This window comes from Hemiscyllium ocellatum, chromosome 7, assembly GCF_020745735.1.
Source record: "Hemiscyllium ocellatum isolate sHemOce1 chromosome 7, sHemOce1.pat.X.cur, whole genome shotgun sequence".
Classification (NCBI taxonomy): Eukaryota; Metazoa; Chordata; class Chondrichthyes; order Orectolobiformes; family Hemiscylliidae; genus Hemiscyllium; species Hemiscyllium ocellatum.
Window position 1 is genome coordinate 79737769 of NC_083407.1, and position 14197 is coordinate 79751965.

At 39.7% G+C, this 14197-nt stretch overlaps 1 protein-coding gene across 1 annotated transcript in view; it reads left to right on the forward strand.

Moving 5' to 3' along the window:
• LOC132817157 (inositol polyphosphate 1-phosphatase-like) overlaps window positions 1-14197 on the forward strand; it is a 76561-nt gene that overhangs the window by 41063 nt on the left and 21301 nt on the right. Inside the window, exon 4 of the mRNA XM_060827372.1 lies at window positions 2447-2647. Coding sequence (XP_060683355.1) covers window positions 2447-2647 — 201 coding nt within the window. The remainder of the gene's footprint in view (window positions 1-2446; window positions 2648-14197) is intronic.

Below are 14197 nucleotides of genomic sequence, written 5' to 3' on the forward strand. Positions count from 1 at the left end.
CCACAATTTCCAGTTTCCTGGTCCTAGCAATCTCTTTTTACTGTAACTATGCAATTCCTCTACATATCTAGTTTCCCGTTAGGATGCTCTGATGGCTGACTACTTCTTTGAAAGGAGGCAAACACAGCCTCCATCCACCACCACCCTCCTTTGCCTCCTTCTCACTTCTCATTAAACTCCTCTCACTTTCTCCAAATCAAAGGTGCTGTGATGGGTACATGCATGGGTCCCAGCTATTTCTGAGTATGTGGAACATTTTTTTGTCTCTGTCCTTCTCAAATCCCACTCACAAATCCTTGTCTGATATGTCAACGATGACTTTGGTGCTACCTCCTGCTCTTGTCTGGAATTGGATTCAAAGCATCATCTTCCGCCACTAGCAGGATGCCACCATGAAACACATCTTACCTTCCATTCCACTTTCAGCATTCTATAGACTGTTCCCCTCGTGACACCCTAGTCCACTCCTCCATCACTCCTAAAGTTTCCTTACTTCCCCATGTAATCATGAAAGGATTGACACTTGCCTATTCACTTTCTCCCTCCTCACTGTCCAAAGCCCCAAATTTGAAGCAGCATTTTACTTATCATTTCAATCTAGTACTCTCAGTCTAGTCTACTTTTGCTAATCATGTTGCAGTTTCCTTTACATTGATAAGACCAATTGCAGACTTGGTGACTGATTTGCAGAACACCTCTATCTCTCCATAGGAATGTCTCCAACCTTCCAGTTGCTTTCCATTTTAACAAATCACCTCTCTGTAATGCTAACATTTCCATCCTAAACTTGCTGCAATGTCCAATGAACGACAACACAAGCTCGAAACATTTTCTCCTTGGAAAGTTTACAGCCTCGAAGTGTCAATATTGAATTCAATAACTTCAGAAACTGACCACTTTATGTTTGTTCGCCATTTTTCTTACATTGTCTCAAACTGTTCCCCCAGCCCCACCAAAGCCATGTCATGATTGTGTCTCGTTTGTTTTGCTTTTAGTAGCAAGTTCAAATTCTTTCCCTTGCACACCATAATTTATCCCCATTTTGACTGGTAATCTCTTTTTCCCTCCTTTGTCTTTTGCACTGGGTGTCTTTACCATCTGCTGTCTGCTCCCCCCTGTCTCTCTGTAAAAATGTATTTAAAAAACCTTACTTTCCAACACCTTTCAGTTCTGAAGAAGTCATAGCAGACTCCGAACATTAACTTTTTTTCTCTCTCCACAGATGCCACGAGATCTCCTGAGTTTTTCCTGCTTTCTCTGTATTTGTCCATTTATTTTATCTTTTGTAATAGATTCCAGCATTTTCCCTACTATTGATGTAAGACTAGCAGGTCTGTAGTTCCTTTTTTTTTCTTTTAGTCTCCCTTCTTAAATAGTGGTGTAACATTGGCTAATGTGCTGGCACACTTCCAGAACTTACAGAATGTTGAAAGATGATCACCAATGCATTCATTATCTCCATAGCTACCTGTTTCAACAGTCTGTAAAGTAAAATATCAGATCCTTTGGATTTTCAACTTTCATTCCAAGTAATTTATTCAATGTCGCCATCTTACAAATACTAATTTCCTTCAATTCCTCATTCTCTCTGATCTCTTACATCTCTAACTGAAGATTTCTTGTACCTTCCTTAGTGAAGACTGATACAATGTAATCAATTCGCTTCTCTGCCTTTCCTGTATTCTCCATTATAGACTTTCCTCACTCTGTCTATATTGGATCCACATTCATTTAGCCATTTTTTACATAACTGTAAGCTTTTACATTCCACTATAATTTTTTTTTACCAGTTTACATTGATACCCCTGTGTGCTTGAACATGGGATGTTTTATGGCTATCTGGATCAGCAAACGGGACCACCTCTTCCAAAAGACTGTACTGCTAACAACACAGTACTCTGTCATCTCCACACTGAAGTGCGTGCCCAGTTCTGAAATGATGCCTGGAGCCATATTTTATGACTTAGAAGCAAGAGTGTTACCACAAACCAAGTGAATATATGCTATACCACTGAAGTAAAGAATATCTTGTGATTTACACCAGTTGATGTAAATCGACATTGCTCATGCACTCAATGTTGATGTATTATCACATTTGATTTGTTGCTAATATAATTACTTCTACACTGAGTGACTGCCATTGCTTTTCATCTTGTGAATTGATAAGCTTTGATGTGCTGTTCTATTTGGTAATTAGATTCTCCATCATTGAGCACTTTTCTCAATTAAGGATCCTTCAAATTTATTTTCAACTTGTCATTCAGGTTATCATGGTTAAACTTTATTTGCATGATACAACGATTTCTGCTTTAGGACTGTTTCTTTTACTGCGTTGATTGTCTTCTATTTTTAGTATATTTAAACTCAAATAGAGCTTCAAAATATCAAAGAATAATGAGCTGAAAGCTCATGCTAAACACTAACTGTAGGTTTATTTCTATTAAAGGAGAAAAGATCAAAGTTGAAGTCTGTGCAACAGAGACAGAAACCGCAGAGCTGTTGAGCAAAGTGTTGGATGGTAATATGTCAGCAGCCAAACTATTAGCGAAGATTGTTCATCATAATGTCTCCATTAAGGATCCTGCATTGGAGAAGGTGAAAGTAGATATTCCCCAGGATACCATGGCAGTGTGGGTAGATCCTATAGGTATGTTTGCTAAATCAAATCAAATAAAATGAAGATTTTTTTAAAATGTAGAAGCCGTAAATTAAACAATTGATTTAATTTACTTAAATGCCATTTTAGAATTAGATTTATTTTCATTTAACATGAAGCAATGTGTTTTTTAACTAGAATCTATGCAATAATAAATCAATATTTAAATTGACTAAAGATTGTGATAAAGCATCATGCCAACAAAATCACTGAGAAGCTTCCAAATCTACATGCAAGTCACGCAAGCAACAGCGACATTGAGTCTCCCAGCCAGCTGTTTTTTTATCTCTATCCCGAGGCTGGGAATGTCGTCATGTGTGCAGGAAGAAGAATTAACATTTTTCTGCAATGCGTATATGATACTTCAATCATTCTCATGAAGACCAATAACTTTTAAAATGATATATGATTTTCTAGTTAATCGCTGAAAGAATGACTAGTCTGGATATCACATTTTAAACCATTTACTGTAACAACAGACTGACAAGCATGTTTTATATTTAAACGCATATTTAAAATCCCTTTCTTATTTTTAGGCCAACTGAATAAAGGTATATTTTATTGTCCCATATGAACACATTTGATTTTTCCAAAATCAATTTAGAGTCATTCTTAGTACCTGAGGGTTTACTTATGTTTTTATGTTTTGCTGTTCTGTCTGGTGACGTGCAATCTTAGAACTGTCTTTCACAGTGAGGTTTTCTTTCACAGGAAACTTTCCTTGTAGCTCAATATAGGTTACTCTTCAAACCCCATTTTAACATTCCACAAATTTGTTCTTCATCATCCAAGAATGACCTCCCATTGCATTTCTCTGCAGCAAACCATAGAAATCTTTTGCTTCCCTAGCTACTCCCATTCTGCAATACTCCAAGCAGACCAAAAAGAAAAATCTCTGAATTATTCAATGATACTCCATGTCGCCTGATCTTTGAAGTGGCTGCTAGAATGTCTTTAACAAGGTGCACAGGAGGTTGCTAAGTAAGATAAGAGCCCATGTTGGTAAAGGCATGGATAGAGGATTGGCTGACTGGCAGAAGACAGAGAGTGGAAATAAAGGATGGCAGCTGGTGACTAGTGGAGTTCTGCTCGGGTTATTATTGGGACTATATTATACACATTACTCAATAATAACCTGGACAAATGAACTGAGGGTATCATTGCTAGGTTTGCAGATGACACGAAGATAAGTGGAGGGAGATGAATGTTGAGGAAGCGCAGAGGAGACCTTGGAGTGCAGATTCATAGCTCCTTAAAAGTGGAGTCGCAGGTAGATAGAATAGTGAAGAAGGCATTTGGTATGCTTTCCTTTATTGGTCAGAGTATTGAGTACAGGAGTTGGGAGGTCATGTTGCAGCTGTACAGGACATTGGTTAGGCCACTGTTGGAATATTGCGTGCAATTCTGGTTTCCTTCCTATCAGAAAGATGTTGTGAAACTTGAAAGGGCTCAGAAACAATTTACAAGGACGTTGCCAGGGTTGGAGGGTTTGAGCTGTAGGGAGAGGCTGAACAGGCTGGGGCTGTTTTCTCTGGAGCTTTGGATGCTGAGGGGTGATCTTATAGAGGTTTACAAAATTATGAGGGCATGGATGGGGTAAATAGGCAAAGTCTTTTCCCTGGGGTCGGGGAGTCCAGAACTGGAGGGTATAGTTTTAGGTTGAGAGGGGAAAGATATAAAAGAGACCCAAGTGATAACATTTTCACGCAGAGGGTGGTACATGTATGGAATGAGCTGCAAGAGGAAGTGGTGGAGGCTAGTACAGTTGCAATATTTAAGAGGCATTTGGATGGGTATTAGAATAGGAAGGGTTTGGAGGGATATGGGCCGGGTGCTGGCAGGTGGGATTAGATTGGGTTGGGATGTCTGGTCGGCATGGATGGGTTGGATTAAAGGGTCTGTTTCCATGCTTTACATATCTATGACTCTAAGAACTTGGACAGACTGGGAAAGTGCGCAAAGAAGTGGCAGATGGGATACAACGTGAGAAAATGTGAGGTTATGCACTTTATAGGAAGAATAGAAGTGCAGACCATTTTCGAAATAGAGAAAGCCTTTAGAAATCTGAAGCGCAAAGGTACTTAGGAGTCCTAGTTCACAATTCTATTAAGGATAATATGCAGATTCTTTTGCCTTCCTAACTACCAATGTTAGCATTCATTTTAAGAAGGCTAGGATAGGAGAGCAGAAATGTACTGCTAAGGCTGTATAGGTCTCTGGTCAAACTGTATTTGGAACATTGTGGGCAGTTTTGGGCCCTACATCTAAGGAAGGATGTCCTGGCATTTGAGGTCAGAAGAGGTTTCAAGAATGATCCCAGGGATGAAAGGCTTGTCATATGAGGAGCAGTTGATAACCGTGGGTGCATGCAAGATACAGTTTAGAAGAAAGGAGTGGGATCTAATTGAAACTTACAGATTACTGAGAGATGTGAATAGAATGGATATGGAGAAGATGTTTCCATTAGCAGGAGAGACTTGAACTCTCAGCCTCAGAGCAAAGGGATGATTTTTGAGAACTGAGATGAGGAGGAATTTCTTCAGCTAGAGGCTGCTGAATGTGGAAACCATTGCTGTAGAGGGCTTGGAGGCCAAGTCATTGAATATATTTAAGTCAGAGATAGATAGGTTCTTGATTGTTAAGAGCATCAGATATTACAAGGAGAAGGCAGCAGGGTGGGATTGAGCAACATAACAGAAAATGATGGAATGGTAAAGCAGACCTGATGGGCTGAATGGCCTAATTCCACCCTATATGTTATGCTGTCATAGTCATCTCTGTGGCAAAATGTATCACATATAACAAATGGACATGTTAATTAGCCCATCATTGAGAGCCCAACTTTCATTCATGTTGAAAATAGATGGGTAGATTAAAGTATAACCGTTTACGACTCAACATTTTCACCACCTCTCTGGGTATTTCACAGGGCTGTATCTTACATTGTTCTGGCTAAATGTCAGTTTCATGGAGGTTTTCTCCTTTCGAGCCTTTCGAGCCAGCACTACCATTCATTATGATCATGGCTGATCATCCTCAATCAGTATCCTGTTCCTGCCTTGATTCCACTATCTTTAAGAGCTCTATCCAACTCTTTCTTGAAAGTATCCAGAGACTTGGCCTTCACAACCTTCTGGGGCAGAGCATTCCATACACCCACCACTCTCTGGGTGAAGCAGTTTCTCCTCAACTCTGTTCTAAGTGGCCTACCCCTTATTTTTAAACTGTGTCCTCTGGTTCGGGACTCACCCATCAGCAGAAACATGCTTCCAGTCTCCAGAGTGTCCAATCCTTTAATAATCTTATACGTCTCAATCAGATCCCCTCTCAGCCTTCTAAACTCAAGCGTATACAAGCCCAGTCGCTCCAATCTTCCAGTATAAGATAGTCCCGCCATTCCGGGAATTGACCTCGTGAACCTACGCTGCACTCCCTCAATAGCTAGAATGTCTTTCCTCAAATTTGGAGACAAAAACTGCACACAATATTCCAGGTGCGGTCTCACCAGGGCCTTGTACAGCTGCAGAAGTACCTCTTTGTTTCTATACTCAATTCCTCTTGTTATGAAGGCCACATGCTATTAGCTTTCTTCACTGCCAGCTGTACCTACATGCTTGCTTTCATTGACTGATATACAAGAACACCTAGATCTCATTTTATTGCCCCTTTACCTAACTTGACTCCATTTAGGTAGTAATCTGCCTTCCTGTTCTTGCCACCAAAGTGGATAACCACACATTTATCTATATTAAACTGCATCTGCCATGCATCCGTCCATTCACCTAACCTGTCCAGGTCACCCTGTATTCTCCTAACATCCTCCTCACATTTCACCCTGCCACCTAGCTTTGTGTCATCAGCAAATTTGCTAATATTACTTTTAATACCTTCATCTGTATCATTCATGTACATTGTAAAAAGCTGCGGTCCCAGCACTGATCCCTGCGGTACATCACTGGTCACCGCCTGCCATTCCGAGAGGGAGCCATTTATCACTACGTTTTGTTTCCTGTCAGCCAACCAATTTTCAATCCATTTCAGTATTTTGCCCCTAATAGCATGTGCCCTAATTTTGCTCACTAACCTCCTATGTGAAACTTTATCAAAGGTTTTCTGAAAGTCCAGGTATACTACATCCACTGGATCTCCCTTGTCCATCTTCAGAGTTACATCCTCAAAAAAATTCCAGAAGATTAGTCAACCATGATTTTCCCTTCATAAATCCATGCTGACTCTGACCTATCCTGTTAATGCTATCCAGATGTGTCATAATTTCATCCTTTATAATTGACTCCAGCACTTTTCCCACCACTGAGGTCAGACTAACTGATCTATAATTCTCTGTTTTCTCTCTCACTCTTTTCTTAAAAAGAGGGAAACATTAGCCACCTCCAATCTGCAGGAACTGATCCTGAATCTATAGAACATTGGAAAATGATCACCAACGCATCCACGATTTCTAGAGCCACCTCCTTCAGTACCCTGGGATGCAGACCATCAGGTCCCGGGGACTTATCAGCCTTCAGACTTAACAGTCTCTCCAACACCATTTCCTGCCTAATATAAATTCCCTTAGTTCAGGTCCTTCAGCCACTATTACATCTGGGAGATTGCTCGTGTCTTCCCCAGTGAAGACAGATCTAAAGTATCAATTCAACTCTTCTGCCATTTCTTTGTTCCCTGTAATAAGTTCATCAATTTCTGTCTTCAAGGGCCTAATTTTAGTCTTAACCATTTTTTTTCGTTTCACATACCTAAAAAAGCCTTTACTATCCTTTATTTTTATATATTTATATCTAGAGGGTCCTGATTCTGATCATGCCAAATAACTGAGCATTTCCAAGCTACTGGCTTAGTATTAGATCTTGCTCTTGATTCACTGTGCCATGATCCCTTGAGCAAAGGGAGTCTCTCTGACTTGACTGAGGAATACTGACAATGGCAACAAGCTTCCTGGCTTTGTATTTGTGGCAAGGCATTGCTTTAAGCCTGGTATCTCTAGATGAGAGGCGGTGGGGAGGCAAGGTTAAAAAAAGACAAGGCAAGAATGCTCGGAGCATTCATTAATCCCAAAGGGAATAAGGTCAAAGAGAGAATATGAACAGCCCAGAGATGTAGCCTGATCCTATCCATAAGCTTAGCACCAATGTGCTTCCTGCAGCATTAGAATGACGGTTGCCATTGCATGCTGAGGTGCAACTTTGAAGTACAGAAGCATGCTGTAAGTGAATTGGAGATTGCCATTATGTTTCTTAGACGCCAGATGCCAATGTCCGTGGAGGTTGGGTGTGTGTAGCTGGTATCGTGGGATGTTGGTGCCTTGCATCCAACGTGGAGGCCCTTTGGAGTAAGCATGGAGCTGAAGTTACCTTTCAGATTTTCAGGTCGGGTTTTCTTGGTACAGTTTTCTCATAGTCAGTGGTTCCATAGAAAATCACATATCAGTGAGGTAAAATCTGTAGTTAGTAAAGCTATTAACAATCAATAATCCCATTGAGGAAGCAACTCATCATTGTTTAGTGAGAACCTCATCCTGATGCCCAGAACTTAGTTGAAAGATGCAGTGAGTTGTTCCTGAAATCAAATTAAGCCTCATTGAACTTCTTGTGTGAATCTGCCACGTTTCTCACCATAGCCATATCGTTCAGGCCCCTATAAGATTCCATCTACAGACTCCACTGTTAAAACACTCAGTGGCTTCAAAATCTCATTACAAAGTGAACTCAGCTACAACCTTCTGCTGAAGGATTTTAAGTTGGAATCATGACGCAGGCTGACATTATTTACCAAGAAAGAGCTTGCATTTATACAGAGTCTTTGATGTCCAAGATGTTTTACAGCCATTAACGTGCCAAAGAAGTGTGGTCATGTTTATAACATTATGTCAAATAAATGGAAAGGATCTATGTTCTTCCAATACAAAAACAGAAATGACTGGAGAAACCCAGCAGGTCTTGCAGCATCTGTGGAGACAAAGCATTTCTGAAGAAGAGTTACTGGACCTGAATTGTTGACTCTCTTTTCCCTCCACAGATGCTGCCAGACTTGCTGAGTTTCTCTAGCATTTTTTGTTTTTGTTTCAGATTTCCAGCATCCACAGTTCTTTGTTTTTTTTTGTTTAATTTTTTTGAATGCTTAGCTGAATCCCAAGTTGAAAACTTGGAAAAAGAAAATATCCGCAAAGGGAAACATTTGAGATATAGTGTGCTGAAGTATTAAGTGACACAAAAGAGTGGATAAAATGCAAATGGCATTGACGAGAATGATGCCAGGAATGAGGGATTTGAGATATGAGGAAAGATTGGAGAAATTGGGCTTACTTTCCTTGGAGCAGAGAAGATTAAGATTTACTGAGGTATTCAAAATTGGGAACAATGTTGAAATGGTAAGGAAGGATATTCTGTTTCCACTGGTTGGTATGTCAGTAAATATGAATTACAATTTCAAGATTGTCAGGAAGAGAGCTCAGAGTGAAATGAGGAGAAACCCCTTTATTCAGAGAGTTGTTAGAATTTGGAATGTGTTCCCCAGGAAAATGGTACAGGATGATTCCATAGGAGGTTTCAAAAGAGAGCTGGATATATATTTGACAGTGATGAGATAGGGCTGGAGAATGGGACAGGCTGGGCAGCTCTTTTAGGGGCCGGTACAGGCATGGTGGGCTGAATGCCCTCCTTCAGGACTGTAAAATTCTCTGATTATATTATTCATAAAGAAATGTATAATAATGACTTAATGTACATGCATACTAACTGTAGAATATTTTCAGTAACTAACTGCAAATTATTTTCTTGCAGTGCATAGTGATTGATATAGTTCCACCCCTTTCACTGGTTTGGTTGGTTTTCATTTTCATATTTACAAAAGAATCTTGATAACACCTTCTACGCCTCTCTAACCACAACAGGAACCTGTATGTACAAGTAAATGTCAAACATGAGCGGTATAGTATTGCTCATACTCTTACCATCATGGTTGATTTTTATTTTTCTCTGCAACTTATCTTTTGCAACTTGGAACTCAGCTAAATTTTGAAAAATAGCAGGTATCTTCTAGATATTCTATTTATTCCTCCTACCTTTATTAATATTTTCTTTAACTCAGCATTTGTTTCTATCACATAACATCTCACATTGTTTAACATTAAAGATTCTATATTGATGCAGGTTGTTAGACCAACAGTGCCCACACAATCCACTAACCCTGAAACATATTAGTGATGCAATGTATTGGGCCTTTTAATCATTCCTACTGTGCATGAAGAGGCAGGTTTATTTCTGAGAGATATCATGGGCATCATTTTTGTCTTTGGAACAGCAGAAATTGTGAATGATGGTAAAACAGACAATAGTTGTTCAACTGGCTACTGTACAGCTTTTCCAATTTTCATTTTGATTGAAGCTTTTTCTTGGTTGTGTACTTGAAGTTGTTGCTACAGCAATGCTAGCAGCAAGTCTCAGTAAAGAGGTAGGACTTGGGGTTGGGATGGTGTTACCAGCCAGGATTGTTGTAGGGAACAGTGAGTGCAATCATTGGGCGGAGGTGGTTGTTCGGAGGAAATCAGCAACTGGAGTGCAAGCAGCCTGTGTTCTTTCAATGTGCAGTCAGGCCAAAGTAGGCCTGGTTTTCCTGAGTTCAGCCCACATGTTTGTCTCATGGCAGACCAAACTTGTTGTTTAGCCCATTGCAAGTATTATTCTTCTATTTGCAGCTGCAAATATTCTTATGCCTGTACAAGACTTGTGCCACCAATCTTTATGCCTTTACAAATAAAGCAGGTTGCACACTCCTGACTAATAAAGAGCTTGCATTTCCTACCACCTCTTCGGAGGCCATTTAGTGCTTGGAAAAAATGAGCTGTACTCAGACAAGTTTCTTTATCTGTATTTCAAAGCTGTGTGAGTACATGGTATCATCAGGTTCGATTTTATGGAGTTTTGTGGGTCCTGTCCTCTTCTATCTAAAAAGTCAATAGAAAGGTCACTCAATGGGACAAACATCCCTGTTGTCATTTAATAGACAATTAGCCCTTAATAGGTGGAAGATTTCCACACCTCCCTCCCACCTTATAGAGGAGGCCCTTGTGGTCATTAGTTGACCAATGCTCTACCGTCTCTTTTCTGAAAGGTTGAGGATGTGCACGTAGGCCATGCTAAACATGATGAGCCCTTTGCCTTCAGAATCACCATAAAATATAATAAAATCCTGCCCTGTGAAAGAAGATGCATACTTCTTCTGCATTCCTTCAGAGGATTATTTATTCAAGACCAACAAAATATTTAAAATAGTAAATGACTAGAGTGTAAAAAATATGATTAATTGCATTCAAGTTTTTCACGAGTTTTTCAATTTGATGATGCACAAGCAATTTTTCCTAATGCCAAAGAAATAATATTGAACAGATAATGAAATATATCTCACAGGTAATGATCGCCTTGATGCAGATCTCATCAGACAAATGTTTACATGATTTATTTATCTAGGTCAAAGACACTACTTTTAACAAGGACTTTTAGTTTGAAAAGCCTCCTCTGATGAGCATTCTGTGAATTAGGACAATGCTTAGGTTGAGCATTTTGAATTGTAATATGTTGGTTATGTTGTTGGACTAATAATCCAGAGGCCACACATTTTCTGTGGGTCTTTCTATGACTCCGGATTATGATATGAGATTACAGAATCCCTACCGTGCGAAAAGAGGCATTTCAGCCCATCAAGACCGCACTGACCCTCTGAAGAGCATCCCACCCTATCCTCATAAACCTGCATTTACCATGACTAATCTAGGAAGCCTGCACATCCTGGACTCCAGGGGGCAATTTAGAATGGCCAGTTCACCTAACCTGCACATCTTTGGACTATGGGAGGAAACTAGATCATCTGGCCAAAACCCACGCAGACACAAGGAGAATGTGCAAACTCCACACAGACAGTCACCCAAGGCTGGGATTGAATCCGTGTCCCTGACACTGTGAGGCTCTGAGTGCTAACCACTGAGCCAGCATGCTGCCAAAATATTGATTTCCACAAAACTGAGAGTTCAATTAGTCAGTGTTGGTGTTTGGGAAGCCTCAAAAGCTCCACTAACTCTCACTTACCTCTACGCATGTCGGATGTTGTGAATTTGGTGTAGATGGTCCTCGAAACACGTCAAATCAGATTTTGTTGCTTACTCCCAAGCGGGCGATCTGTTGGCAGTGTTTCCCAAGGGAGGTGGTTTGCAATGCTGAAGTTTGTAATAGCTTTTATCGGGTGTAATCACCCATAAGGGAGATACCACCAATCCATCCAAGTTGAATTTTGTGGACCATGGTCTCTGTGCTGTTGAGCTCTACATGGTGTAGTTGTTCGTGACTTTGTCTTGCTGCCATTGATTTCTTATAGTGAACCTCTGGAATGTTTGATGGAAGTGTTCCAGAGTTTTGATGTGGTGGCTATACCAGAGCTAGGATCTATTCCTTTGGACAAGGTAGTCAAGACAATGGCCTGGCAGAGTTTGACTTTAGACTTCAGCTTAATACCATGCTGCATCAAGACATGATCATGGAGTTGGCTATAGGTAGAACTTGCTTTCTGGATATCTTCATCAATAGTGGCTTTCATGAAGAACTAATGATCTGGCAATGTGCATTCAAATTCCAAGTATGACAGATGGGTGATTTAAATTTGATTCATTAAATAAATCAGAATTAAAAAGATTGTATCAGTGGCCTTGATGGTGACCGTAAAACCATTATAAAATCTCCATTTGGTTCATAAATGCCAATCAAGGAAGCAAGTTTGCCAGTCTGGCCTAAATATAACTGCAATGTGATTGTCTCTTAATTGCTGTCTGAAGTGCAGTAGCAAACTACTCTTTCACAATAAAAGACCACAGCATTTCAAGAAGCTGGCTCCCTACCAGTTCTCAAGTATTTCTTTAAAACTGACTGCCTTGGAACCTGATTGCAAAAATAATTAGAGAATTGTAATGTTTCTTCATTTTGTAAATTGAGTGTTTAAATACAAGAACAAACAAGAATGACATGCTATGATACTAGTATTACTTTGTTTTATCTAAAATTAATTGTAATTAAGCTTGGAAAGGTTATGCTAAAGTTAAGGGCAATTACTTTAATTCTTTTCTAAATATATTCTGAAGCAAATATTAATTTTGTTCTTATTTTATTGCTTTTTTAAAGAACGATCATCATCAATGTGATATCTGGCTCTTATCATTATAGTTTAGTCAGTACTTTCTGGCGTATTCATTCTTGGAATGGCTTGAGTGATAAATATTATGATGGCTTTGGCAGCCCATTGCAGCAGTTTAAAATGATTCTCTCTTCCTGCTCATTTGATTTAAACTAAGATAGCTTTGATGCAGGCAATATAAACTGGTTTGGCAATGATTATCATGTGGTGCAGCTGTTCCATTGTCTTGAAGCATGCTGTTGAAAATAGGCACTACTGGATACCTCAGATAAACACAGTTCCAAATTTATAATGGAATACTCTCCTGTATATAGGAAATAATAAATGCCATTGAAACATTTTCACTCTGTGACCCGACATTGTAATTCCTGCCATCAAAATTCAAAACATTTTAAACCATCATCTCAATCTGGAAACTGGTTTAATTTCAGAATGTCTGTTAGTTATTGTAATGTTTTACTTAAACATTTACCGGGTAGTTTCTTGGCAATATAAGGCAATCGGACATAATACTTTAGGTGCTTTTTGAGTGCCAACCTGTTCACACCCAGCTCGCAACAGTAATTGTGTGCACATCAGGGAGACGTTAAGGTAAATCACACTTAACTGTGGGACCAGGGAGGGGAGGATTGTCGGTGACCATTGGAACAGGTGAGGGATTATCGGGGTTTTGGTTGGGCATAAGAGCAGATAGGGTCAGGTAGATCAAATTAATTAAAACTTAGAATTTGTCTTGTGGAATCATATCATCTAACTGTCTGTAAGACTTGCAGTCCTGATCAAATCACTCAAATCACTCACTTGAAAGATGTGGCACAAACAGTCAAAGTAAAGAACAGCTCCTGAAAATGTTAGGATGGTAGGTAACCCTAGGCAGACCTAGGTAAGTTCTTATCATTCTCATTAGTGGCCACATTATGGCCTCCTCCCATCCTGGCACAATTCTTCCTGCAGAGGCTGGAACCATGTTTGAAGCTGACCAGGTCACATTCTTCAGCCTATTGTTGGAAAAGAGGGGGGCATCCGTTTTGAGGTCACTGGTCCATCAGAGGCCATGCAAATGTCTGCTCAGAAAAGGAAGTCCTAAGAACTTACATGTAGACTTTGAAAATCAAACTGTAACCCTGAGGAGGAGCCCTAGAAAAAAGTTATTTTGCGACTCCAAAATTTTCAAACTCCAAGGCCCCTCTATTCCTTTAGACTTTTTAATATTGTGCTTATCATTTTGTATTCCCTTTCCTTGTTTGCCTTCCCCAAATGCATCACCTTGCATTTCAGTGGATTGAATTTCAGTTGTCACTTTTCTGCCCAGCTATCTAGTTTATTAATGTATAGTCAGGCAATGTA